Here is a 27,050-nt window from a genome sequence, read left to right on the forward strand (position 1 = left end):
TGCAGGCTGAAATCATCACTAAGTCAGCAAGTGTTGCTAAGGCTCTATACATTTGTATTGCTTTTAATGAAAATGTGCTGAGATTTCTTCCAGTTGGGCATTTTAAGCATGGAAGCTTCCGTGTCCAAACTGCATGCTAATAGAGGCTGCATGGAAATAATCACTGTTATGCCTGAGAAACTGCTTTTTATTGTGAATTAGGCTACATTTAGTGCCCTGAAACTGCTTCAGCACACCACATTTGAGTTTCAGTAACAAAGTATTCAGGTAACACTTTTACTTTATCCCATTTTTCATTGTTAGGGATTTAGAGTCCAGAGTGTATCCCAGAGTTTCAGCCTTGCCTCCCAGGAATAGAACTTCTACCACCCTATGCTCAACAGCAAAACCCACCTGACGTAAGTGGGAGGAAGTGCTCTGTAAAGCAGCAGCAGTGTCTCTTTTTGTCCCACAGCTGCAGCAGAAAGGGAAGGTGGAACGTAGTACTGCTCACTTCCTATTTTGATTTGGACTTCCTTTCTGACTTCCCATCACACCTTGTCCATCTCCCTGAAAAGCTGAGAAAGGGCAGGTCAGGTGTCAGGCAACCAGCCCAAAAACCAAGCAGTTAGGGCTAATGAGCATTCATCTTTCTTGAAAAGCAGCAATCAAAGTGTCTGTGTAAATTAAAATTGCTATGTATTTCAGCATTGCTTATAAGCTCACAAGTTTGACTCTTAATCTTTGCCTTTATTTCTTTTGGATATGTATAATTCATGACAGTATTTATCAGATGTCTTTCTTGCTATATGCTATTTCTCTATGCTGTCAGAAGTAACAGGATTATTGTTAAATTACTGCTTTTAGCTGAAATAGATAATTTTATGAGTTTTTCATTACTGCAAGTGGGTGCATGCTCTTCTTAACGAAACTCCACTCAGCAAGGAAAGTTATTTGAGAGATGCCTGCCCCTCTGCATGTATTTTTCTGCTTGAAATTTGAACAAATTATCCAGAAGGATTTTGAAGGTGTTTCTACATCTCATTATGAATTCTGTGCAATGTGAAAATCTCAACTTTATTTTTGTCTTAGAAGTACATGTCTGATATATAATTCCCCTTGGCAAGGAAAAGAGATTTTAGGATTCCACAAATCCAAATTCTTTTGCTTATGGCTACGTCCCAGCTGAAGTGTTAGATTTTCCTTGGAGATCTTTCAGAACCAGGAACGTGATTCTTTCAGCAGGGTATAGAGCACATCAGTTTCCTGTTTAAATTGGTTCATTCTCCAGAGATGTGAAGAAATGTGAAATTCAGCCTGGCAGGACTAATCCAAAGAGACACAAAAGAGAAGGATGGGACCTCAAAGTTTGGAAGCATGAAAGTGTACAGGCTGGTACAGAGAGATTTGGTTCATCAATCATGGTTTTATTTTTATTAAAAAAAGCAGAAACTTGAATATTTTAAAATCATACCACAATATTTGTATTTTGGCAATATCTCTTTCACACAATGGCTTTCTTCTTTCTTTTCGGATGCAAGAGGAATGCAAATCTACTCATTATTTTCAAATAGTCTCATACTTTCTTCAGAAGAATGGAAGAAACAAATTAACACTGCTTTGGTTCTTTGCACCTACCGCTGACAGTACATAACAGCTTTTAAAAAATGAATTGTGTGAACTGGCTACTGTTAGTTTATGAAAAAGCAAGTGCTGTACCTTTTGTCTAGGCCTGAAAAAAGATGAGTCCTTTAGCCTCACTTTTTCTCATGTTGAATATGAGTCTCTCAGTAAGCACTGAGACGCCTCCATTCACAGGTCTTGTCTCTCTCTGTCCTTCTAGGGGTCACAAGCGCAAACTGGATGAAGATGATGCTGCCAGTGAATCCAGTAAAGAATCCAGCAATGAAGATGAGGAAGGAAGCAGTTCTGAAGCGGATGAAATGGCAGCGGCACTTGAAGCTGAACTGAACCACTTCATGTGAGATTCATGCAGAAGACAGAATTTGTAATTATATTTACTTCTCATAAGCAGATCGGACTTCAGATTAGTCCCTTATGTCAGTACTCAATGTTTTACCAAAATGTGTGTGTATATTTTGCAAAGCATCTCAAGAGGTGATATGCTATTTTACAAAATCAGAAATAGATGTTTTTAAGTTGTTTTACAAAATAAAATATACTTTTTTAAGCAAAAAAAAAAGTATTAAATGGGACATGGTGTGCTATGCCAAAGACGTTAGGAGCTCTGCAGAACCTTCATGTACGGGACAGTGGCACAAAGACTTGTGTTAAACATACATCAAGTTTCTAAAAATATTGCAGGTTGTGGTTTATGGGTTACGATCTTCAGAAAAAGGAGGAGATAAAGGATATGGAATTGTCTGGGTAGTACAGCATGCACCTGACAAACTGGTCATCCTTTTCCACAAATAAAGCTATCAAATATAAAAGGAGTTTTGAAATAAAAAAGAACGATTTTGAAATAAAAAAGAACGATTTATATTTGTATAGAAACAGAGAACATGATATGCAAGCTTTGTGAACTCTGCACTTGACCCACCTGCCATTTGCTCGTAAGAGAATACATAGTTATCAACATTCATGGTTAGGTTACTTTTTTGAATAGTTGAGTTCTTTAGAGACATTGTTTAGATTTTTAACTTTTCTTCTTTGTAACCAGAAATTTAGCACAGCAGACTATGTGATCCTGTACTGCCACATGAAGCATATTCACCCATTCATGTTGTCTTGGAAAGAACAAATGCTACTTCAGTCTAGACAGAATTTAATTTCTTTGACAAGAGATCTGATGTAAAGTTTTTTGTATATTCTATTTCATATTTGACCCACAAAACAGATTTTCTTCCATTTAATAAAGGTTCATTTTGTATGCTTTGTTTCTCTTTCCTGTTCATTTCCTTGCATCAAACATAAGGCTCTTTTCTGTATTATCTTTCCTTTATTCTGCATGAAAATAATGAGAAATATTGAAAGTAGGTGCAGATTTGTAGGTTCAGGCAGGCAGCTGAAGGACAGAAGAGAAACACTGGCTCAGAAGATTCATGGACTGTAACATCTGACTTTTCTCAAGTGTCTTTGACTGGCCTCTGAAATTACCATAAGAGTTGTCTCTCTGGTGTTGAATTTCTGTGGCTAGGACATTGGTTTATTCTCAATTGTTAGCAGCTGGAGATTGGATCCTTTTAAAAATATGATTGCAAAAGAAGACTTGTTAGTTTGCATGTCATGGTTAAAAGGAAGAAGTATTTCTGGTGCAGAATACTTCATTTTTCTACTTAGCAGTAAAACAGAACATTTCAGTAGAATCTAAGCTGCTTTGCAAGTAGCACTCTAATTTTAAAGCTTCATGATGACAATAAAAGGAAGACTGATAAAATACAAGAGCCTTTTCAGATTAATACTGTTTCTCCACTTCAAAATGTAAAGTCAGCATCCACAGACAAAAATAGTGGATTTTGTGGGGAAACTGCTCAGTTTCCTGGTACCACACAGCTGAATGCTGCAATGCCCTGCCTGCTGTAACTCTCCATGAAAACAAGCAGGATTGTCTCCTAGTGACTTTTCATCATATAACAGAAGAAAATTACTAATGCTTGTAAAATGGAAAGTCAAAATAGTTTCTTTTTTTCAGCAACCTGAATACAGCGTCCCCAGCTACCAGAGGATGACTTCTTAATTAAATACTAAAATGCAAGGGGTTGTGAGGCATGTTTTGTGTTTTCTTAAAATCCCACTTGAAAGAATGTGAAATAACATCAGCTTTCTGGATCACCGTGATGCTGCAAATGACTTGACAGCACACATTTCAGCAGAGACTTGTTCTGGCTGATGGTCTTTGCTAGTCACGCAATTCTGGGGCAGCATTTAAGCTCTGAATTTAAATGCAGCCAGCAAGCAAAGCCAGACTTTGCTGGGTGCTGCGTCCCTGGCACCGCAGCTGCCTCACAGTGCTCATGGGGAGATCCTCTGTAGACAAGCTGTCTGGTAAGAGAGGCTGTATCTGTCTTCCAGTGTTATTTTATGGATGATGGTTTAACTGGTGAAAGGGGGTGGTCTGGGCAGGAGTCCTAAAAGCCATCAGCATGCCAGTATCTTTTAACATTCCCTGCCCTTCAGTCCTTGTAGTAAGAGGGACCTAGCACAGGGAGGGTTGAGCAATTCCTTGCTCACTGCCAGAGCAGCCCAGAAGGCACCAAATCTACTTTCTGCTGAAAAGTAGCCTCCTGCTCAATCAGGTGGCTGTGTTGAGTGCACAGGTGGGAGAGAAAAGTGGAAACTGAAGATTTGATAGATGATAAGTTAAATGCCCATTCTAACCTGCCAGCAAGAAGCCTCTGAATGTATGAAGTTGTCACTCACTCCCACTAGCTTACACTTTTTTGAAGGTGCAGGAGCATCCTAAGAAAAGCAACAAATGTGCTTTGTGGAATGAGTTTAACTCTTCATTAAGTGACCTAGATATTTTCACTGGGTGTTTTAGCCTGCCTTTCTGTCCTACTTCTGTACATTAGGTAGCTAGCAAGGACCTGCTATCATGGGGGGCACAGCTGAAGCGTGGAACAGATTCCCAGTGAGGCTGTCAAACTCACTGGGCAGTACTGGTTTCTGAAAGGGTACTGGGTATGGAAATGAGCACAGGAAAGGCACCTTGCTTCGTCAAGCTTTCTAAGCATGTACTCTCACTGCTGGCTAGGAAAGATGGCTCCTAAGGGCTCATGGTTGTTTAAGAACTGGGAAGATCCATCATTTTGATTTAAAGACCAGTATTTTTACTTTCTCCTTGGCTTGCCCTCACCAGTTCTTAAGAGAATGAGAAGACATCAAAGCTCTGATGGGGATCATAGAATAGTTTGGTTTGGAAGGGACCTTTAAAGGTCACATAGTCTATTCTCCCTACAATGAGCAGAGACATCTTGAACTAGACCAGGTTTTTCTGAGCTTGGTCCATCCTGGCCTCAAAAGTTTCCAGGGATGGGGATGTAATAGAACCTGTGATAAAGGCAAAAACCATCACATAGTGGCCAAGCTTTTCTCCTTGTGCCTGTGCTGGGGACAGGGGAGGAAGAGGGAGCCGTTGCTTAGCACTGAGATGCGAAAAGCTCCCAGCATGCAGATACTTTCCCTGTCGGGCTGTGTGCATATGTGAAGGACTCGAGTTTTCTGTGTTATATAGTAACATCTTCTGTGAAGGGTGGGAAGTCTCAATTTTCCTTCCTGGCACTACTGCTTGCAGAATAGGTGACTGTCTTACAAGTGTGAGAATACACATACACAAACCTGGAGCTGTACCTAAAGATTTCTCAGCTCTGCCTAATTTTACTACAGTGAACATTGCAGTAGATGACAAGTCGAAGAATAAATACATAGTGGTCTAGTTAAGGTGTTGATTTCTTGGGGTTCTTAGGGTCAGGGTGACCCTGAGAGATCGTAAAGAATCTTTTCTTCCCTAGCCCAACGCAGCCAAAGAAGGAATCTGGAATGTTTCCGATTGCGTTTTAAAGGTTGTTTATTTTTTCTTATCTATAACATTCTCTGACCTGCCAAGCTCCATCCAGAAAGAAAGCCATGGCTATCTGCCCTTAAGCCTCAGGCAGCTCCCACATTAATACTCAAAACTACGTGTCTGTGTTTACAATTTATTACCAATTCCTATCATCTATGTTAGACAGTGAATCTCTACCTTGAACCAATAGAAAAGTGTCACCATCACACCAAGACATGGAGGACAAGAAGAAGGAGAAGAAGGCCAGGACATGCCCAAATTCCTCCATCTTGACCCCCTGAATTATATTCTAAAAAACCCCACATTTCTAGTTTTCCACCCTGTGTTAATTCAAATATCACACTACTCAAACCCTTGTGGCTTGTAATGCCTCATATAAACTTGGCAGTTTTCCACAGGCTAAAATTGAAGCCACAGGTGTTTTTGACTTCATGCCAGGATCTCCAAGCCCGCTTCATGCCAGGGTCTCAAGACAGCCAGAGCAGCCAGAAGGATATCCTGGACTCTGACATTAAAGGAGGGAGGGAATCTCATCATGTAGATGAAAATTCATTATGAGAATACTCCCAACTCTCACTACCTGCAGGAAAGCCTTTATTAATTCGTTTTTCCTATCCAATCCTACTTTCTGTTGTTATTTCAGAAGTGTTTGGAGCCCAGCGCCTGGCTCAGCCTCCTCTCCCTTCCCTCTCTCAGGAACAGGAGACAGCAGTACCCAGTCCCCCAGGCACCATCACCTACAGCAGGCATACATACCTGTACTGATAGGCTGCAGCTGCATGTTCTGTGCTCTTTCTGCTGACCTGGCTTTGAGAGAGAGAGAGACAGAGAGAGATTACCTCTAGCAGCTGCAGTAACAAATAGTACAGAGAAGTGAAAATACTGCCTTTTTGTAGGCTGGGTGTGGGTGCTTGTATGTGGAAAAAGGAATATCTTTCTTTTAGGAATTTATTCCTCAGTGTCATACAGTTTATAACTATAAATGGAAAAATGGAAAAATCTTTGCTTCTGGTCTGGCCTCCCATGAAGATCAACTCAACCGTTCCCAGCAGCTGTTAGGTCATTGTCCCCAAGAACCAGGCCAGCTGTTTCCTGGGTCTCCTCAGAACCCACATGAATCCTGTTATCTTTCTCCTCCAAGGAAAGAGTAGATCTGTTGTCACGAATATTTGCACGACAGAATGGGAGTGGACCTCTAGAGGTCATCTGGTCTAATCCCCTGCTCAAGCAGGGAGGGTCACCTGTTCATGTCCATGTCAGTATCTGGATGTCTGCAAGGATGGAGAGTCCACAGCCTTTGCCGTTCCCTTACAGCAAAAAGATACGAGTGTGGGTTTTTTTAACTTTTTTTTTTTTTTAGGGGAAGTGGAAAGGAAAAAAGTGAACACAAGGAGCACGATTGCTGTCTAAGACAGGGGAGGCATAAAGCAGGTGTGGCTCTCATCCCCAAGTTTCTCAAGGAGCTGAAACTTTAGGATGCATGATTGCCAGAAGCTTGTTTTCTTTCAAGTCCAGAACCAGACACTACTGGTTAATGAGAGTGTGGATTTTAATAAACATGTGATGAGTTTTTGAGCCACTTGAGAGTTTATTTTGGAACAGGATTTGAGAAGGATGTCAGGCACCTGGAACTCAAGATCGCTAGAACTGTGGAGAAACAGACATAAACTATAAGCCAAGTTCTCTTTTGTGCGAACTCTATTTCTGGTAGAGCAAATTATTCCTTTCACTCCTCACATTCTTTGTGACTCCCTCTTTTGGCTGGAGAGTGGTAGAAATTCCCCATGACCTGATCCCAGGGAAGGGTGGGGTTGGCATAAACCCCAACCCCAGAGCACTCAGAACATTTACTTGGTGAGATGGGGGCTGATTTTGACTCAGATTCTGTCGTGTGCACTGAGCAGAGGGTGGGTTTGATGTGTTTGTATTGCTGACTTCCACGGGCCCTTTTAAACCTCCTGGAGTTCTCATCCCTGCAGGTCTCATGCCCACAGAGCCTGTGCCAACACTTGTGAGTCAGAGCTCCCTTGGCAGAGGATGATTAATTCTCTTTTCTTTCCGCACTCCACCCTAACTCTGCTCCCTGGAAAGACAAGGAGCCATATCTGGCAGATGCAAGTATGTATGGCACTTCTAAATATCTCCATCCCAAGATGAAGCTGGGCTGACTTAGTCATTGGGTGGGTTTAGAGGCACTTTAAAGGTAGAGCAGATGCTGAGCTGAAACAACAGAGGTAAAAGTGCATTTTGTTGCCCTATTTGTGGGATGGACAGCTATGTCCACGGGTTCCTTCCATGTGCTGTCCTCTTCTATTGAGCAGTTTTCCATGAGTCAGTACAGCTTGCCAGGAGACTGGTTGTGGATATTCTCAGTTCAGTCAGAGAGAAAAAGAGAAAGGTTTCTGCCAGGCTAAGCCTGGGAAAAAATCTGAGAGGAATGTAAACAATTATTATCTCTCTTTCTGTTCATGTTGTTTATAGATATGTTCTACCACCGTCTGCAATTCATAGTACACCAGTGGTGTGGAAGGTTTTCACTTTGAGACCAATCATATTTCACCTTAGTGATCCTGGTTATAAAAGAGGAAGGCTACTTGTTAATAAAGCTCATTCTTTGCCTTCTGAAGATGGAGTCTCTTCATTCCTGTCCCTGCCTCAACAGCAACAATAGGGAAGCAGAATAGGGATAGACCTTCTTCCTGAGGCACTACAGCCATCTTCCTGAGCCAAACTCTCACCAGAGCTAGCAGACAGTAACTGTATTGCAAAACCACATGGGTTTAATAGGCAATGACAGAACACCCATCCTTCTCCAAGTCTACTCTTAAAGTAGTGCAGTTCTCTGTCCCTTCTACACCTGCCAGGGAAAGCCTTGAAAAAGTGAATCTCAGTGACAGGCCTCTACTGACAGTCACCATGAGGGAGAAACCTTGACCATGGACTGCCAGAAGAGCTGACAGTCCCTTCCTTTCCTTTCCCTTCTCTGCAGGAGACCAGCATCTCTAAGTCCCCAAGACTGTTTGTCTGTCAGATTTTGGATGTTGTTGCTCCTTCACAACAATCAAGCTGCTCTTGCTGAAGCACAGACTATGGTTGCTATTGATCAATTCTAAGAGGCAAAGCCCGTAGGCAACAGAAGCTAGGGATTTCTTATAAAATGAGGGAGGCTGGACTGGACAAAACTCAGGTTGAGCCAATATGGTTAAAGCTACATTCTCTGTTTATTGTCTATAAGATGGCAGTTTATATACACTTCAACATAGTTTACAAATTGTGAGCACACTATCTTGGTCAGCATTGTTTGTCTTTGCCTTAAAGTGGCCAGAGTTCTGCACTGCAGCTCTACACTAATTCACACCCAGAAAACCTATTAACACCGTGGTTACCTTAAAGTAATTTCTAACTGAGCAACAACTATTTTCTTACTACGCCAAAGGCTTCCAGGCCCCACCAAGGCCGCTTATCAGGGGCCTAGCCTGAGGGTAGCTCAACCTTCACTCTAAATATAAATCATGTCCTGTCTCTCTCAGAAATCTGGTAACAGGCAACAGCCTCTTCCTCCTCCTCCTCATGCTGCCTTCAGACCAGGTGATGGTGCTTTTCTGGCAGGGAGCACAGCAAGAAGTCAGAAAATCTTATCTTTTCAGATATACCACTATGGATATATATGACCCTTTCAGGACATAAGTAATAAACATGTCACTTAGTTCCAATACAAATGGTGCTTGGTGCTCTGTTTTAATTAAGTGGATGAGTTTGGTCCTCAGAGAGCTCAACATGTCCTTGGGTAAATAAATATTTTAATAATTCAGCTTTGTATCTCATAATCTTATAGCTGCAACCTACAGAAAGGCTTTATTTTCCTTGACACTGAATACCAAATAAAGAACACTCCATCTGATTCCTCTGCTTTTTGCTGTCTGTCCTTGGATCCAAGCTCTCAGCCCACCTGTCAGACCAAGGCAGAGCTTCACCATAGGACCTATATGCACAGCAGCCCTGTGCTGAGTCCACAGGACACAGCCATCAGCTGCACCCTCCTTGGGTCTCCTCCCTCCAGGGCTGCCTGTGGAATCTGTGTCACCTCTGAGCCTGCCTCAGAAGAGCAGCTGTGCATCTTCCAGCACCCATCTACTTCACTGACCATCACCCTTCCCTTGCTGGTGGAAAAGGCTTTCAGCTTGCTGGCACAAAGCACATCTTCCTCTGCAGCTGGCTCCTCCTGCCAGCAACCCAAGACACTTTTCAGTGCTATTGGCTTTTGGCACTTTAAATCTCTTTTCTTTCTTAATGTTCCTAAGACAGCTAAGGAGCTGAAAGCAGGTCCCTGGTGGGCTGTGGGATGGGAAAGAAAGAAATTCAAAAGTCTGAAAGTTGTGCATTACCAGAAGAACTGATCTCTCACTACAGAGGCTATGCTTGGTGCGCATCCATCTGAACATACCCATCAGGCAAGGAAAGATGAACAAAGGCTGGACACTGTTTCCTTACATGAGAGGGTCCTCAGTCTATAAGGGGAAAGAAGTGGGCAAAACAGAGGTTCATTAGATTAGAAATTCTCCTCTAGAGAATGTGCCCAGGGCTGTATTAGCCCAACACCTACTGCTCTCCTTGAACCGCAGCCCATGCACAGGCCACGGAGCAGAGCCCCTGATTTGCTTCATTACAGGAGGGTGCCCTAGGTGCAGACTGGGGCACAGCAGGGGTTAATTTCAGCTGTGGCTTTACTTAACTCTGAATTGCCTGCATTTGACATCTGTGAGGCAGAGGCACTAGCAACCGCAGTGGAAGTGCTGAGGAAGAAGTCTGTGAGTGATTCCTGTTTGATCCCCAGCTTACATCGTTTACCTCATTACGGGGCTGCCTGCAGCCTTCAGCTGCTCTCTGCTTCCCCAGAGTTCATGGATGTCGCCTGCCTCTGTGCCACGTCCCTGTCCCAGCTGAGCTGTGCGCGGCCCCCGGCCCGAGCGCTCCGGGGCGGGGATGCAGCAGCTGCTGCCCGAAATTGTGCGGCGTTCGCAGAGCAGCCCTGGCCACGGTGCTCTGCTGTGCTGCAGCACGGGCTGAGACTCGAGTGGCAGCGCAGGAACAGCTGCTGCTTTCAGAGAGCAAATAACAAAAATGCTGCCCGTGCTGCAGAGGGACAGATTGCAACTCCGCTGCAGCCCAGCCACCCTGGAGCAGCCCGGAGCAGGACATCCCGGGCCCCTCACCACTATACAATCACTGAGATGCTGGAGTGTGTCCAGAGAAGGGCAGCTAAGCTGGGGAAGAGTCTGGAGGACAAGTCCAATGAGGAGTGGCTGAGGCAGCTGGGGTTATTTAGTCTGGAGAAAAGGAGGTTCAGGGCAAACTTTTTCACTCTCTACAGCTGCCTGAAAGGAGGGTCTGGCCAGGTGGGGGATGGTTTCTTTTCCTAAGTAGCGAGGAATAGGACAAGAGGAATGTACTTCAAGTCTTGCCAGAGGAGGTTTACTTGGATCTTAGGAAAGAATTCTTTACTGAGAGGATGATCATTGGAACAGGTTGTCCAGAGAGAAGTGTTCAAAAGGTATGTGGATGTGGCACCAGGAAATATGGTTCTGTGGTGGACTTGGCAATGCTGGGTTAACAGGTTCAATGAGCTAAGAGGTCTTTTCCAACCTAAACTATTCTATAATTCCATAAGACAGCCCCTGTGTGCAGGTCTCTGCCTGGGTTTGGGTGAAGCAGGTCCTCACAGTCAGCATGAGCTCCATGCCCCAGCAGCCTCATCTGGAATCCAGGTCATGGTATTAGGGGCACGAAGTGTGTTGCTTTTCTTAGATCTCCCCATTGCTTGTTGTCTTTGTGCTGCAAAGGGTTGTGGGGCACCATGGAGCTCCCAGACACGCAGCTCCTACCTGGTGGAAACTGCTGTGTCTCGCCTGATGAAACCCTGGAGCCCTCCAAGGAGATCACAAAGGCTGAGGAGGTGCTCTCTGGCATCTCTGGAAGCTATTACGGACCATCTTTCAGGTCAGAAGTAAGAATTTAGCACTAATTTCAGGATGCTCTTCCAGGTCACTGTGGAAGTAGTTGGAAACCTAGAGAGCACAAAGGAAAAACTGCCTTCATTGTGCAGGGTTTCCTAACATGGCACTGAAGGTTCACTGCTTGCAGCTCTCATGTTATGATGTTCACTTGGCTTTCTTGGGAGATGTTTAGCTAATAATTATCCTCTAATACCTTTGTAGATATTGCTGCAGCACTCTTATGACACACTTCTGCTACTGGCTGCTACCAACTCTCCACTTAAAACAGTGGAGTCTGTGAACAGGAATTTCTATTTGCACTTTAGGAAAATGTGAATATTCTTCTCTACTCCTTCTACTTTGAAATGCTGTCCTGGCTGCACTGTGAAAGAGCTCAACAGCTCAGCCATGAGTATATCTGGTGATTTTTAAGCTGAGCTCAGAGCTTCATGGGGGTTTACATGCAATTTTTAATGTGAGAGGCTATGAATAATAATAGTAGTCTTGAGGCAACGAGGTGTAATGAGGTAAACAATATGAGATTTTCCCACTGAGTTGAAATGAGACTCCTTCAAATCTTTTGTGAAATTTTGACACAGCTCAAAGAAATGTTTTCTGAGGAGCACGTGGGCTGCAATATTGGGAACAAATTCTTCCAATGTTAGCAAGGATACTGCCTCAGAAATTACATGCAAGAATTTTCAGAGTTGACTATCTTATAAATATATTCTTTATGTTCTGATGTGTAAGATTGGGCATGGGAGGGTGCATCTGTTTTCCAGCAGAGAGGATCTGAATGATGCAGTTTGAAGAGAGGAGCTACAGCTCAAAGATGAAATCTTGCTCTGAAATCTTAGAAAACAAGAAAGCTAGACCAAAATTCAGAATATTTGGGGTGAGAGGGACGCAAATCATGCCACACACCAGTGACTTCAATGCAGTGACATGAATACAAGTCCCCCACAAAACTCATGAGAATCCTTTGTTTCAGACAATTTTTGCCCCCATGAAGACTACCTGAGATGCAGGCACTGAGTGAAAATCATCTAGGGCTATCAGTAGAATTTCCACTTGCTATTCCCTTCCCATTATCCTGGTATTTTGGGCCAAAAGTTTTCAAATATTTCTAATGTGCCATCTTGAAACAATCAACGTGCAGTTCTTCATCAGTGCTTTCAAGAGGCCCAATGAAATGGCTGAACAGGCTGGCTGCCTGTGTGCACACAGACGGACTGATTAGAACAAGACTACATTCTTGTTTGCATCTGCTCCTCCTCTGTCTTTTCCTGCTTTAAGCTAGAAGCCCAGTGTGGCCACCCATGTTAAAAATTGTGTGAGCTGCTGTGCCTGCATAAGGACAAACCCCAGTACCAATGCAGGCTGGGGGTTGAAGAGATGGAGAGCAGCAATGTGCACTTGCAGTCTAGAAAATAAATCCTGTCTTGGGCTGCATCAAAAGCAGTCAGGGCAGCAGGGCAAGGAACGAGATTCTGCCCTTCTGCTCTGCTCTGGTGAGAGCCCACCTGGAGCGATGCCTCCAGCTCTGAGCTCCTCAGTACCTGTTGGACCAAGTCCAGAGGAGGGCCACAAATATGGAGTATGTCTCCTATGAAGACTCAGAGTCTGGTTGTTCAGCCTGGAGAAGGGAAGGCTTCCAGGAGACCTCATTGCAGCTCCTCAGTACTTAAAGGGGGCTTATGAAAAAGGTGAGAACAGACTTTTTAGCACTGCCTACTGGGATAGAACAAAGGGAGTGTTTGTAAACTAAAAGGGGGTAAATTCAGACTAGATATAAAGAAGAAATTTCTTATGAAGAGAGAGGTGAAACATTGGAACAGGTTGCCCAGAGAAGCTGTGGATGTTGCATCCTGGGGGACATTCAAGGCCAGGCTGAGCAGGGCTCTGAGAAATCTGGTGTAGTTGAAGATGTCCATGCTTAATGCAGGGAGGGTACCAGACTAGATGGGCTTTCAAGGCCCCTTCCAACCCAGACAATTCTATCATTCTATGAAAAACATTAAGGCCCTGAAGCTGAGCTTCTGCACCAAATTGATTTGAAGAATAAATTCTGAAAATATAAAAATAGGCTTTTAGCAGCCTGCCTGACAGAGGCAGAGACATTGTGTGGGCAAACTGTTCCAGAACACGACTGTGCAATGGTTATTAAGAGCTGTACTTCCATAATAACAGTGCTGAGATCTTTTCTTAGTAAAGAACGATAAGCAAGTTTCAGCTCCTTCCTTGCTGAGACCTGGAGGCAGCACTGTGCTTGGTTAGCTCTGGTGCATTATCCTCTAATAGCTAAGCATATACTTTGAGTGAAGGTTGAATATAATAGAGTATTTTCTCTCCCCTCCCCCCACTCCCCACACCACTTTACTTTCAGAATAGCATCTTCCATTGTTGGTTATTGTCATTATCAACTGATTTCCCCAACAACTTCTCTAACCATCATTTCTAGCTTCTGGGCATTAAGCAAAGATTGCTGCTGCATAATTGGATTAATTTAGAGACTGAACAACATAATTTATTTGAATTTTGTTCTGTTTTCTCTACCCACTTTTTTCACTAAGAATCACAATGCCTGTGAGCCTGGGCATGGACTTGAGTCTTCTACAGGAAAAGCCTTCATGAGTGGGAGCCCCTTCTTGCTAAGTGGGTACCTTCACCTATGTTCCATGCATCCCTATACAGGGGAGGAGTTCCTGCTGGGCTTCATGCTCCCTCCTTCTGCCAGGTGCTAGAGGAGTCATGAACCGACTCACTTCTCGCTTTGTGCTGCAGGAAGGGTTTTGTTCTCTGGCACAGGGTCTGTCACTGCTGTGACATGTGGGGACCAGCCTGCCCTGCTGTTCCCACATGGACCCCGCTTCAGGGGTGCTCTATGGCACACTCGGTTCTAACATCACTTGGGGCCTTTCCAGGCATTTAGCTGTGTTGCTGCTGTACCCAGCACAGCAAACCTTGTGTCCTGCCATGGTTTCTGACTGGGTTTTGATTCTGTGTCTCACAGATGTGGGTGTGGAGTGAGGAATGCCCTGTGGACACTGCAGCAGGGCCTGTGAGTGCCTGGTTAGGTCCCTGAAGCAGCATGCACTCACCAGGGATCCCCAAAACTTGATTCATGGTTCACTGCAAAGCTTTCTTTTTCTTTGCAAAACATCTTCTCTTGGTTTTCACCACACATCTTCATTAGAGATGCTTGTCACACTGCTTGTTAGAGAATGAAAAGGTTTTCAATTATAAATTAGAATTATGAAAATCTCAACTGAGTAGCGTGACTGCAGACCATCCGCCTGAGCATCTCTGAGCTCCTTGTACCATTTCACCTCCTCTCAGCTGACTGCAGAGGTTGGCAGAGGTGCTCAGTATGTGCCCTTCCTGCTATGGGAAGGGGTTTCTCTGGGATATTTGGGCAGTGGTTATTTAGAAGATGAAGCTGCCCGGGATCCTAGCATGAGTCCTTCAGGCTTGTCACAACTTTTGCATTCCCAACAAGCCCAAGGTTGCCCATCCTACTAATTTCAGCAAACCCAGGATGTCCTTGCTCCACCTTGGGAGAGCACCTGACTCCCATACTGATGTGCGTCAGCACATCCCATCATGCTGTCTCAGAGTAGAAAACAAAAAGGGATACAACTGTGTTACTTCTTTCCACTTCCGTGCCCAGAAACAACAGAACTAAAAGGAGGTCCTTGTACTTCCTATTGTTTTGGTGAAAGGGAGTGGTGCTGCCCAACATACAATTCAGTCCTCTGAAAGCCACCAGATTTTGTGCCTGCAGCAACCTGGTATCCTATTTCCAAATAAATCAGAGATAGAAGGAATGGAGACAAGTCAAATCCCATTGCCCAGTGATGCAGGACACTTCCTTGGAAAATCAGCTGCTCCTCAGCTGTCAGCATCTGCTGCAGGCATCAGCCCTTGGGGTGCACGCCCCCTGCTTGCATTGCTGTCTGCAAGTGCCACAAGGCAAAAAACCACGTGTCCTCCTGCTTTTCCATACAAAACTGCATATGTGCATCTGCAGGTGGAATTCATGTCCTTTAGTACATAAAGGCCATGATCACTGTAGGAATGTTCATACAACATACTTGCTATAAGGCACACAATAGATTTCCCCACTTCTGCTTGGTATAGTCTTGTAATAAAGTTCTTGATGATTTAGTTGAGTTAGGGGAGTATGTCCACACCAACAGCATTAGCCTTTTCTTTAGAATAATGTTTTTCTGGAGTAACATCTAGAAAACTGATGCCCAGGAAGATTTTCTTGCCAGTATCTGAGCAATAGTTCTTAGGGGTCAGCTTTGCCAGCTTTCACAAACCTTGTTGCTTGTACTCCTCAGAGGCCATGATTGTCACACTTGAATCTTTTGTGCTTTTAGCTCTCAGGCTTTTGTAGGAGACACACCTTTAATTGTTTGCCTTTTGAGTTTTACTTCCAGCTTTCCATATGCTCCCTGGTAGCACAAAGCCAAGAAAGAAAACAGGACTGCAGAAGTGATGCTGCTGGACACACACAGTGCCCCAAAAAAGCTCCTCTTCCCAGTGCCTGGAAACCTTTATCCCTTGCCCATATTCACCTTTTCCTCCTCTTCTGTGTCAGTTAGTCATGCTCCCCTCCTTACATGCACTCTTATTCCATGCAGATGTTAAAATTGTTCAGGCTGTAACGCACTGGAAGATTTCCCTCCTCCACAAACATCTAAACTTATCCCCAACTACCTAGATAATCTGTCTGTAAGATCCAAATGTCCCCAGTATTTGGGGGTGTTTGGGTTTGGGATTCTGATTCAGGCTTATCTAGAGAAAACTTTGAAAGGTCATTGCATTTTAATTCATCCAGCAGATGAAGCTTGAAGGCACTAGGTTCTACTGTTAGGAATGTGCAGACTGAAACCAGTATCTACTTGCAAACCTGGTGGGACTAATTCAGGTCTGACAGAGTTTTATGTAAGTATTGTTTTCCTTTTAATGTTCTCTTTACTTATCATCACTTCTTTAAATCCCACCAAAGACAGGTTTTCTCATAAGATAATGCTTTAGCATATTCACTCAATGATATTGACTTCCCAGCAGCAGCAGGGGAATAAACCAGGAGATTAAACTGTCCAATCAATTTCCCTCCTGCCTGTGTTATGTGTGTTATTTCCCACCATGCACATTCAACATTACACTCTGTGACCATTAACGCAGTGGGTGCTGTTAGACAATGAAATGTTAGACAGCAGCATGCTAATAAAAGGTTTAATGAATAACATGATATCCTTACCAGCAGCTACAGAAGAGTTGGTCTGGGGAAACAGGGACTGTGTGCTGAGGCATCTTGTATATGAAATCGGGACGTCTGTGCTAATAAGGGCTGGTGTGGAAACATCGGCCTGGAGAGAAAACTGAGTTTGAGGAAAATATCCTCCAGATTACAGAGGTGGACAGAGCAGGCATTACCTCTGAGCAATTCACTTTTTGATGCTGTGTGGCTTAACATCTCAGCAGGACATTAATGCCAAGAAATTTAACAAGACTTTTCTGCACTGCCAGGTTGCCAGGTGTTACTCCTTGCTCCCCAAATCTGCCATTCAAATCTTACCTGTTTTGTGAAACAGGACACAAAACTGCACTTCTTTCTAAGGAGAGGTTTCAGCTTTGCAGCTGCCGCGTTAGGGCTTCTCACTCCCAGGTGACACCCTTTCTCACCAATGCTCTTGTACTTGCCAGGCTAGAGAACTCCCATAGACATCTTCTGGCCAGCCTGGAATTGGCAAAGCTGGAGTTGTGAAACAAGCAGCACCATTCTTCTGCCACAGACACATCGCATGTCCAGGAAAGACTTGAACCAAGGAAGGGGAAGACTGACTTCTAATGGTATGGGAAGTAATTCGTGCCCAAAAGAGCCTTACAGGGAGTGAGAAGCAATTTTCCAGCCATGAACAGGGCAGGGGCATAGGGATGCCACCAACCAGGTCTACACATACAAGTGGCTCCCTACTGCCTTGTGACATCCCTCTGGTGACAAGTGAAGGTCAGAGGAAGGGCAGAGGGACACCAGTCGCTTCCAGCTGGGCAGCTGAAGCTGCTCACTCCTAGCTGTCCTCTCTTGCACATTTTTTCTTAGGTTTTCAATGGGCCAAGTGGAGTTTCTTTCATTATGTCTCCTGCAAGATCACTGTGCAAGTCAATGGTGTACTGTTAGGAAAGGGGCTGTTGACATATAGTCTGACCTCCTCTTTACCTAGTTTCACCTGTTCATTTATGTTTGCTTTGGATTAGCTGGTGAAGTCTCTTTATCAACATTATTTATAGATTTTATGCATTTCAAGACTGCTGCTTTGTTCCTAGGCTGTACTAGTCTCTTAATTTAACTAATCATCTAAAATGTTTTGAAGTATTTTCATTCTTTCTAATAAATCAAATTTTGGACCTTGACAAATCCATTTGCTGTGCTAATCCAAATTCTCTCTCTTTCATCAGATCTTCATCTCAAAAAGAAGTGAAGAAGTGATTCCAGGTGCGCCTGTGAATAGATTTCATCTATATATTCCAGACTCATTATATATTTCTCTGCCTATTTTACCTTGTTATCCTGCATTGAAAATAGAGCCCCCTAAGATTCTTTCCATGTTGTTTTTTTGTGGGTTTATTTGATAGCACATCTTAGATTTTTCTATCCCCTTGTGAATTAAAATAGCTTTTCATTTTATTTGAATTTTAATCCATAAATAGTATCTCATTTTCTCACTTTCTCCCTGTATTTTTTATCTGAGTGAGTTCCATCCTATTTTTTCACATCTTCTTTTTATTAGTAATTTTCCTCAATTTAATATATATGTGACTTCAATTAATATATTCTTTATTCTCCACTGTAGGTAATTAGTAAAAGCATAAAAAACCAGATGCATGTTACTTAACAAATGTCTTTGCTAGTGTCCCTGCCAATATATAAGTGGTTATTTCCACCAGTTGTTTCTAATATTTAAATTTATTTACAAAAGATGTGTGACCATCTCTTAAACTTAGTAAATGATGTTGAGATGAAGATTCAGTGGGCATTCTCATAATAATATTCACAAATAAGTCCAAATATAACAGTAGGAGGAGGTCATATGAGATGACCATTGCAGTCTCTTTTGTCTGAATAATCTGTATTACATGTGTTGCTTTCCCAGAGCTGTTTGTTTTGTAATGTTTCTTCTACCTATTAACCTTAACAAAAAGTGTACTCAGAAAGGCATGGTATTTCTATGCTTTGTATTATTGACTATTTTATTTTTAAGTTAAATTTTGTGGCTCTGAAAGGACATTGCCTTTCAAAGGAAAAATAGATGGTCTTCCTTCTGTGAAAAAGCTACACCAAAATACTGGAAATAAAAATTACTTTTTCTAGTTTCAGAAGTTCCACAAAGCCTTTCCATGACTATTTGTGTTTACAGTTCTCATGGTTTAGGATATTAGTGCTCCCAGTGAAACCATGCTCTACTTGTGCCCCTCGCCCACTTCCCATTCTCCCTCCAACTCTCCCCTGTGTCAACTGGAGTGGAGAACTGGAGACACAAAAGGCAAAGATCATGACTTGAGATGAGAACAATTTACTGGAAACAGCAAAGAGAGAAGCAAATGAACAGTAACAGCAACAATATTATTAACAAAAGTGTACAAGGGAGAGACAGAGTGATTCAAATGCAAAATGCTCACCACAGAATCCAACTCAATGGCTCCATGCTTCCCCCATACAGAAAATGAGGTGAGGTGGTACAGAATAATATCCAGGTCCTAGCCAAGCCCTCTCCTGGCTACTGCAGAAATCAAACCTGTCCTGCCCAGAACCAGGACAGCAGGGAAATTCATCAAAATTCTATTCCATCTACTATGGAAATCGCCTCCATGCAAGATAAAATACTGGGTTTTATAGCATAAATCAGGGTTGTTTTTTGAAATGTGAATAAGTTCTTCCAATAACTTTTTGTAAAATTATTGAATCCCTCTACAGTTTTCCTTTTTATAAATCATATGTGCAAGAAAAAGAAAAATTGGAATGCACTGTAAGCATATTGTCCCAGAATTGAAAAAAAAGGTAATTTTTCTGTTTCAAGAGGAACAAATTATCCCTGTGTCTCCATTAATCTTTGTATAAGCTACAAACTGGTGGGCAAGCAGTTAATCATATTGCTTTAGTATATCTCCTCCTGTGGCACTCTTGGCTTACAATATCCCAGATTTTATCAGAAATAGTCCCAAGTCTTTCAAAGAACTGCACGCTTGTACAGAGAGCACCTGTTCCTCTCTTGGTGTTCCTGGCTAGAGCAGGAAATCTGAAAATCCTGAACTATTTTTAATGATCTTTAACCTAGAAAGCCTTTGGCCTTGCCAGATTTCTGAAGTTTAGTCTGTGATACGGTTTCTTAGGCCATATTACCAGAGACCAGTTGGGTTTCATTGGTTCTCACCAATCAGTGGGAGAAGTAGGATACTTTCAGATACCTAGGACATACCTACCATCCTGATACCAAAGAACTTCTGCAAAATCTCTAAGCATTTGCAAAACAATTCCTTATCAATATTTCTTTTCATAATGGGGAGGTGTGGTGGGGAAGAGGTGTTCCTGTTCAATTAGAAACAGACTAAAACAGCCCACACATTTCACATTACTATTATTTGCTTTTTTAAGAGATTACACCTGCATTTTGTGGATGCAGTGCACGGATATGACAGCTTTCCTTTGCCTCTTATTCTTTATTATGGAAGATTTTTCTACACAGCTATTCAGCATCACAGCCATTCTTCATTCATCATTAATATCATATCCTTTGTAACTTGTAAATTGAATTGCAGAGTTGCTCAGAAAAACACTGTAAAAAAGATTATTCAAAGTGCATAAAGGAATACTCAGCTAAGTATTTCCTGTCTGTAAAGATAGTTGTGCTGAGGGTAGTTTTGTAGGGCCTAAAAGAACATCAATATTCCCAAATGTTTGTTTTTGCAAAATCAAACTCACAGGAAAAAAACACAGTGTCAGAAATGCCTTGAATTAATGTAAAATAAACAATGAGACCAAAATAAATGTTACTGTGGCACATGACTGTCGGTACACAACTCAAGGGGCTGTGGGAGCCTCTGTACATTTGTTCTAGACCACCTGTACATTTGTTCTAGACTTTAATTACACAGACCAAGTGGATCAGTTTGACAAAAAATAGAAAACAATTGTTCTCACTCAATTCAATGAGTATTTCCCACTGAAGAGATATTACTAAGTGATGGTGCATAATTTTGCTAGGGCACCTTGACCTTTTGCTTGTTTCTCCCTGGTAATAAGCAAAGCCAATTAATCCCACATGTTGAGCTGATGAGTAATGGTTCCTTGTAGAAACAGTGGTGTCACATGCCGGTACATGCATCAACATTAATCTCTATTAATCACACAGAGAACAATGACAGTTTGCTGAATATTGTTGTTCAGACTGCTGAAACCCTTAGACTGCTGAAACATTGTTCAGGAAACAGAACTGCATTGTAAGTTGAAGAAGTAGATGGAAAACCTGCCACACTGCACACAGACCTGCCTAAACCAGTGCTGAGCTTCAGTTCCAGCTCCCCACAGCATAGTGACTGATTTGATTGGAAATCTGTATCCTTCTTTCTCTGAGGTGCCATCTCACCTGTCTGCAGGCTGTCTTATACATGCAAGTGCACTCCTTGGCACACATTTTTTTTAATGCTCATATGCTTTCCTTTTTGAAAATAGTAAAATATTTAAGCTAGAAGAAAGAAAAGAAATGGAAACTCATTCCCTAAAATGTGTTCCAGGAGCTGGCCTGCTCCTCTTCCACATTGGCAGACATTTCTTTTCTTACCTCTTCTGTGGCAAGCTCCTTTCAGATGTGAAATCCCCTTCTAGGTGCAGGGTGCAACCACTGGCTAGTGCTCACCTGGACGGCTCTGTCAGACAGAGGTGGCTGCCAGGGGCTGCGAACACCAAGCCAGAAATACATGCAGAACCTCAGCTTGCTCTTTAAAACACAGGGCACAGGAAAGTACTCTGCTAACCTGGAGTCAGGGAAAGGAGAGTGATGGTCACAAAAAGAGGGACATTTTAAACACAGCTGATAACTTTGCACTGCACTGTGTCCCTCTACACACAGAAATAGATGGTAAGTCTCTCATTCTCCCAAGTGATGTTGTAAGCTGCTCCAGGCATGCTGCTGCTTCCCAGAACTCCTGCATTAACTCTATAAGACCAGCAGCAAGCAGCTTTGGAAGTGAACAGTCAATTTGCTGTATCAGTTGCCCTGGCAATCTGGTAATTGCAATGCTGAAAACTGAGCCAGGGGATGCAGAAGGGTTTTTGGAACAGGTTTTCAGCAGGTTTCTGACTCCTGTTGTGGAACATCTTTAACATTCACAAAAAAGCAGAGAGCTAATTGTGAAAAACTGCTCTCAAAGGCCCTGTCTCCTGTTTGCTGTTTCATGTAATTTTGGTGAATTCTTTTTTAAAGGCATTTTTTTCTGTTTTCTTGAAGCACTATTCTAGCTTTGTACTTATGCCAACAGCTTTTGGGCTTTGTCTGCACTGAGTCTGGAAATCTTTCATTCCCTTCTCTGCAAGCCAACCAGTTCAAACAGTGCTTGTAGAGAAGTGCTAATGTGCTTTCCCAGGCCTCTTCAGACATGATTTAAAAGCTGGTACTTAAAAGCATAACACAGAGAAATGCATTTGCAAAAGGATACATTTTTCTTCCACTTGGAGCAGAACTATCTAATTTTCTCTGAGAAACTGAGCCAGAAGTCATTTGACTTTGTGCATACTAGCTGAGTTATAATTTAATTGAGGATGTATTTTATCTTTGGGTGCTTTTTAAATCTCTTTTTTCACTGCTTCAAGTTCTGTGATGGCTCTCCTTCAGACTCTACCAGGCTCACCTCATGTCTCCTCCACCTGTGGATCAGTAATGTGAGTAATGTATGATGCATACTGAAACTGGAAGTGGTTTAGGTTCCATGAGGAAGATGGTGCCTTTCACTTTTGAAATAAAACTTTATCCTAGGTTTTCATTTTCAGTTCCAGATTTTCTGTAATATTCAGCTCTTAGGATATTTCATTCTTTCTTCTGAATAATTCTCTCAGAAAATACATTTTTCTGTCTGTAACTGTACATTCCTGTTTAATTAATACCTTATTATTCAATCTTCCACAGAAAAATGCTATTCTATGGTCAGGTTTTCAATTTCCATAGATTAAGTAATCCGTTCTTCCTTTATTCATTGAAGGCTCAGTAGTTACTAAACTCCTTTCTTGCTTTTACACCTTTGAATATACCGACACTACTTTTTCTTGGGCTGAAGCTGTTCTCTTGCACTCTCCCAGCCACAGCTGGCCCTACCTCTCTCCAGCTCCTTGATACACTGTGCTGAGGGGTCAAGCCAAGTGGCCACTTAGTGGCATTTATTTTGGTGACCTTTATTATTTTCTTACCTGCCTTTAGCCTATGGAGATAGACCACTGATTCATATTCAGACAGTTGAGTCAATGTTTTGGTGACTTGCTATTGTCTCATTATGGCATATCCAATAGACTTAATACAGCTTAGCCTGTACTGGAGCTTGAGGCAGTGCTGTTAGATCAAAATTGTCCTGTGATGCTACAAGCAAAGCATTTATTATGAAGAAAATAAGACACCTATATGTTTAGGTGATAAAACCCCAACATGAAATCCATCAGCTTGGATCCTGATCTCAACCCTTACTGAAACTCTTCTGGCAAGGGGTAGGCCTGAAGATCCCTTCAAGGGTTTGTGCTGAAATGTTAAGCTGCAAATGTTGCTGTAAGACTCCCTGAGACTAGTTTTCTTCAGGTTCTGGAGTTGAGCCTGGAATAGAATAGGTTGAACTTCATACTAAACACTTCATAACACAAAGTGGAAGAGTTTGGAGAAAATGCCATCTGTACAGCCTAGCCTGAGAAGTGATGGACAAGCGTCTGCCTGCAGCCCCTGTTTCTGTAAACTTGTTAATCAGAGCTGCGTGGCTGCAAGAATTTTCCAGGATGACCTCATTAAGCATGTGCTTCCACTGTCCCTTTTGAGGTGGCTACATGCCATATATGTGAGCAGATATTGCTTATTTGGGAGCTAATGACCCATAAGTGGTATGTAAGAACGAGCTACTACAAAATACTTGCAGATAGAAATAATTTTCCCTGCTGTAATAAACCTAATGTGCTCATGTCACAAATAGTGTGCAGTACTAGGGAGAGTGCCCTAAGTGCAAGCTTTAAATACAAGTATCTTTTGTTTGATAAGGGATAGGGAGAATGTTATTCTCAAATTAAAAAAAAATTAATTTGTTTGGTTTAGTCAGCAATTTACTGAGTTAATTTACTTCCCATATATTAACACATTCATGCTCCAGAGCAATTGCTTCATCATTATAAATTGAACTAGGTAATAGGATAGAAAAAAGGATTTGGATGAATGTTGCTTTATATGTGCAGAACATACAAGAATATTGACCTTTACTGTGCTGCTTTTTTTAAATTGCTGTCCCCTCTGAATGCTTTTTTTTCCCACTGACAAGCTAGTTGCTAGATGCTGTAGTAGCACAAGGTCAGGTCTGCCCAGCAATGGAGCTCTGGTGCACGATGTATATGATAGATTCAACAAGGTGATATCTCCTAGGGCTTTGGGTCAGTGAAAATATAAACAGCTGATGGACTGGCAGTGGCATAAATTCCCAGTCAGATGTCTTGGACTCTCTCCCTCAGCTGTGGGAGATATTTTTTTCTCTCACAATTGTGTCCTAGGCAGAATGGCACAATGAGAAACACACAGAAAATTGGTATCATTCCTAGATGTAAGCTGAGAAAAACCTTCTGGCTTCAATGGGGTTATAAGGAGCACGGTATTTATCTTAAAAATAGAAAACTAAATAAGAAATAGTACCTTTGGTAATATCATAAATGGTGGAGGGAAACGTCAACATATTTCTCTTATGCAGAAATTTTCATTAAGTTTTTGGAATAAGCCTAGGGAAGATGGCTAGGAGGAAAAATTGTAACTCTGCAGGACAACTGTGTTAGGGCTGTCACCTGATGGCTAACTGAAGACCAGCTATTGCAGCTACTTCAGCCCCTTCCAGGAATAAAGTCTGGGCTTCATATTATCATGGTAAATTCCTGAGCCACTCCAACTCCCCTGCAGCTGAAGGACTTTGTGTGGCATATGAAGAGCAAAGGATGTCTTTTTTTCTGTGCTGCACTGGCGTAGCTCTTTCTCATACCAAGACTTAACTGCCTTGTTTTCCCAGTATCTCAGCTTCAAAGTTAGTGGGCACCAAGAGATGGAAATGTAACTGTTTGCCTTGGAGAATAAGATAAGGGGATCTGAGTAGTACTGCTTTGAGAAAATAAAGAATACACACAATGAGTAGTCATAGAAATTACAAATGTTTGGAGGATGGATGTAGAAAGAAAAACATTGTCCTTGCCTCACTTGCACTAACTTCCCTAGCAACACAGGAAAAGTTTCCAGCACCTTAGGTGGCTTTTTGTTCTGCACTGGAACAAGATTAATAGTCTCTCAAAATCACCAGGGACAGGATGCCAACCCAATGGCACCTACCACCTACCAGCAAGGACTGATTCTCTCTGCGGCTCTGACCTGAGTGCTCTAACCATCCAGTTTCATGTGTAACACGTTAGTGAAGCTTGCTTATACTTCCCAGTCAGAATCTTTGTAAACCAGGACATCCTTTTCTGGACTTTCTTACAGGTAGAGAGCCTGTCAAATTATTGTACTACTCATGCTCAATTTTCATGAGCTTTGGGCAGTCTATTGGGTGTTTAATCAATTTTAATTTATCGTTGGGCTTTGAAAGGATGTTTTGCAACGTGTGCTGTAAACAACCAATGGCACTATCAGGCTAAAATAGTAAAATGGGATTTAACAGCAAATTTATTATAGTAAAGATGAAATTTATGCATCTGCTGAGTCACTTCAAGAGGCATTAATTAAAATAAAAAGTGCAAAGGTTGTTGCTGACATTTAATCTGTCACCTTAGTTTCAATGAAGAAAAGACAGCTGAGGACAGGAAAGAAGACCTGCTACAGGTGACAGCCCTCAGCCATACAAATTCCTTCCATCCATGCTGTTCCTAGAGCTGTCTCAGCTGGAACTCACTTGAATGTTCCATGCATGCTCTTGGGCTCTAAATAAGCTGCCACTTCTCCATTAAAACAAAAATGCTCAAAAATACCAATATGAAAAGGATTGCTGTGTTCTGTTTAACAAAACCGCATGTCCAAAGTATCTGAAACAGGGAAGTGGAAATTTTTTTCCCTGCAGAGATTCATCTTGTGAAAGCCCCAGCATGAACCATCGTTAGATCTGCCTAGTGTGAATGCAGTCAGGTTATAGCATGGATAAGTAAGTCAATTTTGCACTCCCAAACATTTTCATCTCTGTCATGACCATTCTATGACAAAAAGCATTTTGCCAAGAAGCAGCCTTATCTTCTGGCTTCAGTAATTAATTGGTTGAGGAGGAGCAGCCTGTCAGCTCCCAAGGAGCACAGCACCTTCTTTTTCCTGAGCTACTTTCCTCAAATTGGCTGCACTTCAGAAAATGAGTTGAAGGCACCCAAGGAGGCTGCTGCTCCTTGAAAATCTGCCTCTCTTCCCCTCCTTGCTTGTCCGCCCTTCAGGCCTGAAACTGTTTCCCCAGTGTAGAAGTGAGAAGGTTCCTTCATCTCAATGAAGGAGAAGGAGCAGAAGGCAAACAGCTCTTTTGTGACACCTCCTGTTGATACAGGATACCCCACCAGTACTTCTGAAGGATCACTTCACTGAATTTTGAAAATTGTTTTGTTTTGGTTAGGTTTCTTTGTTGCTAAAAATACCATTGACAACTCTGGGCAGTCATTTAGTGGTAATTCAATCATTCAACTTTCCTGACAATTTTTTGTTTGTTTGGTCAGCAACTCCATTGTTATTAAGGAGTAAATGTGATAAGCAGTGTAGATAAGACACCAGTCTTATTCTTACCAAGACTAAACACTGTGAGAAAAACCCCAGTTATCACACAAATTTGCTTAAATAATTCTTTAGGTTCCATCGCTGAAATTACTAATGTTCTTCACTGCAGTCTTTGTTCAGCTTTGTGCTATAACTCAGCCAGTGGCATTTAAAAAAAAAAACCGAATAATTTAGAAATAATTCAATTTTACAACTGATGTAACATGTACCAGAGTTCCTTTTACATCTTTAGCAGCATCCTATTTTGTTTTTAAAGGTACACTGCTAATGTGAGCTATGATGGAATTAATGGGGTAACCACATTCCCTCCCTCCCTCCCTCCCTCCCTCCCTCCCTCCCCTCTAAATCACCCTCCTCTGGATGCCAGCATCTGCACTGTGATCCGTAAATTCTAACTCTCATTTTTTTAAAAAATCCACAACGGACAAAGTTCATGGGTGACACTGATCATATTGCTGCCCTAACCTCCTCTTTCCATCAGCCACTCCCACCTCTCTCATGTGCTGTTTTCATAGGTAGGAATAG

The 27,050-nt window shown here is 42.3% G+C and overlaps 1 protein-coding gene and 1 long non-coding RNA gene across 7 annotated transcripts in view; one reads left to right on the top strand and one right to left on the bottom strand.

Moving 5' to 3' along the window:
- Window positions 1-2,872, top strand: part of CTDP1 (CTD phosphatase subunit 1) — a 95,948-nt gene extending 93,076 nt beyond the window's left edge. For all 6 annotated transcript variants that reach the window (XR_014952758.1, XM_085571547.1, XM_085571548.1 and 3 more), the window contains one exon: window positions 1,823-2,872. Coding sequence is in view for 5 of the 6 variants with exons in the window: in XM_085571547.1 (XP_085427673.1) it covers window positions 1,823-1,964 (142 nt within the window). In the remaining variant the exon portion in view is untranslated. The remainder of the gene's footprint in view (window positions 1-1,822) is intronic.
- Window positions 1,727-26,842, bottom strand: LOC146768296 (uncharacterized). Its single transcript, XR_014952761.1, has 3 exons — window positions 16,772-26,842; window positions 6,263-6,313; window positions 1,727-3,182 (listed from the first exon to the last, which is right to left on the bottom strand). It is a non-coding gene; the product is annotated as an uncharacterized LOC146768296 (long non-coding RNA).
- Window positions 26,843-27,050: the final 208 nt, after the last annotated feature.

This window comes from Lonchura striata, chromosome 2, assembly GCF_050655825.1.
Source record: "Lonchura striata isolate lonStrDom1 chromosome 2, ASM5065582v1, whole genome shotgun sequence".
NCBI lineage: Eukaryota > Metazoa > Chordata > Aves > Passeriformes > Estrildidae > Lonchura > Lonchura striata.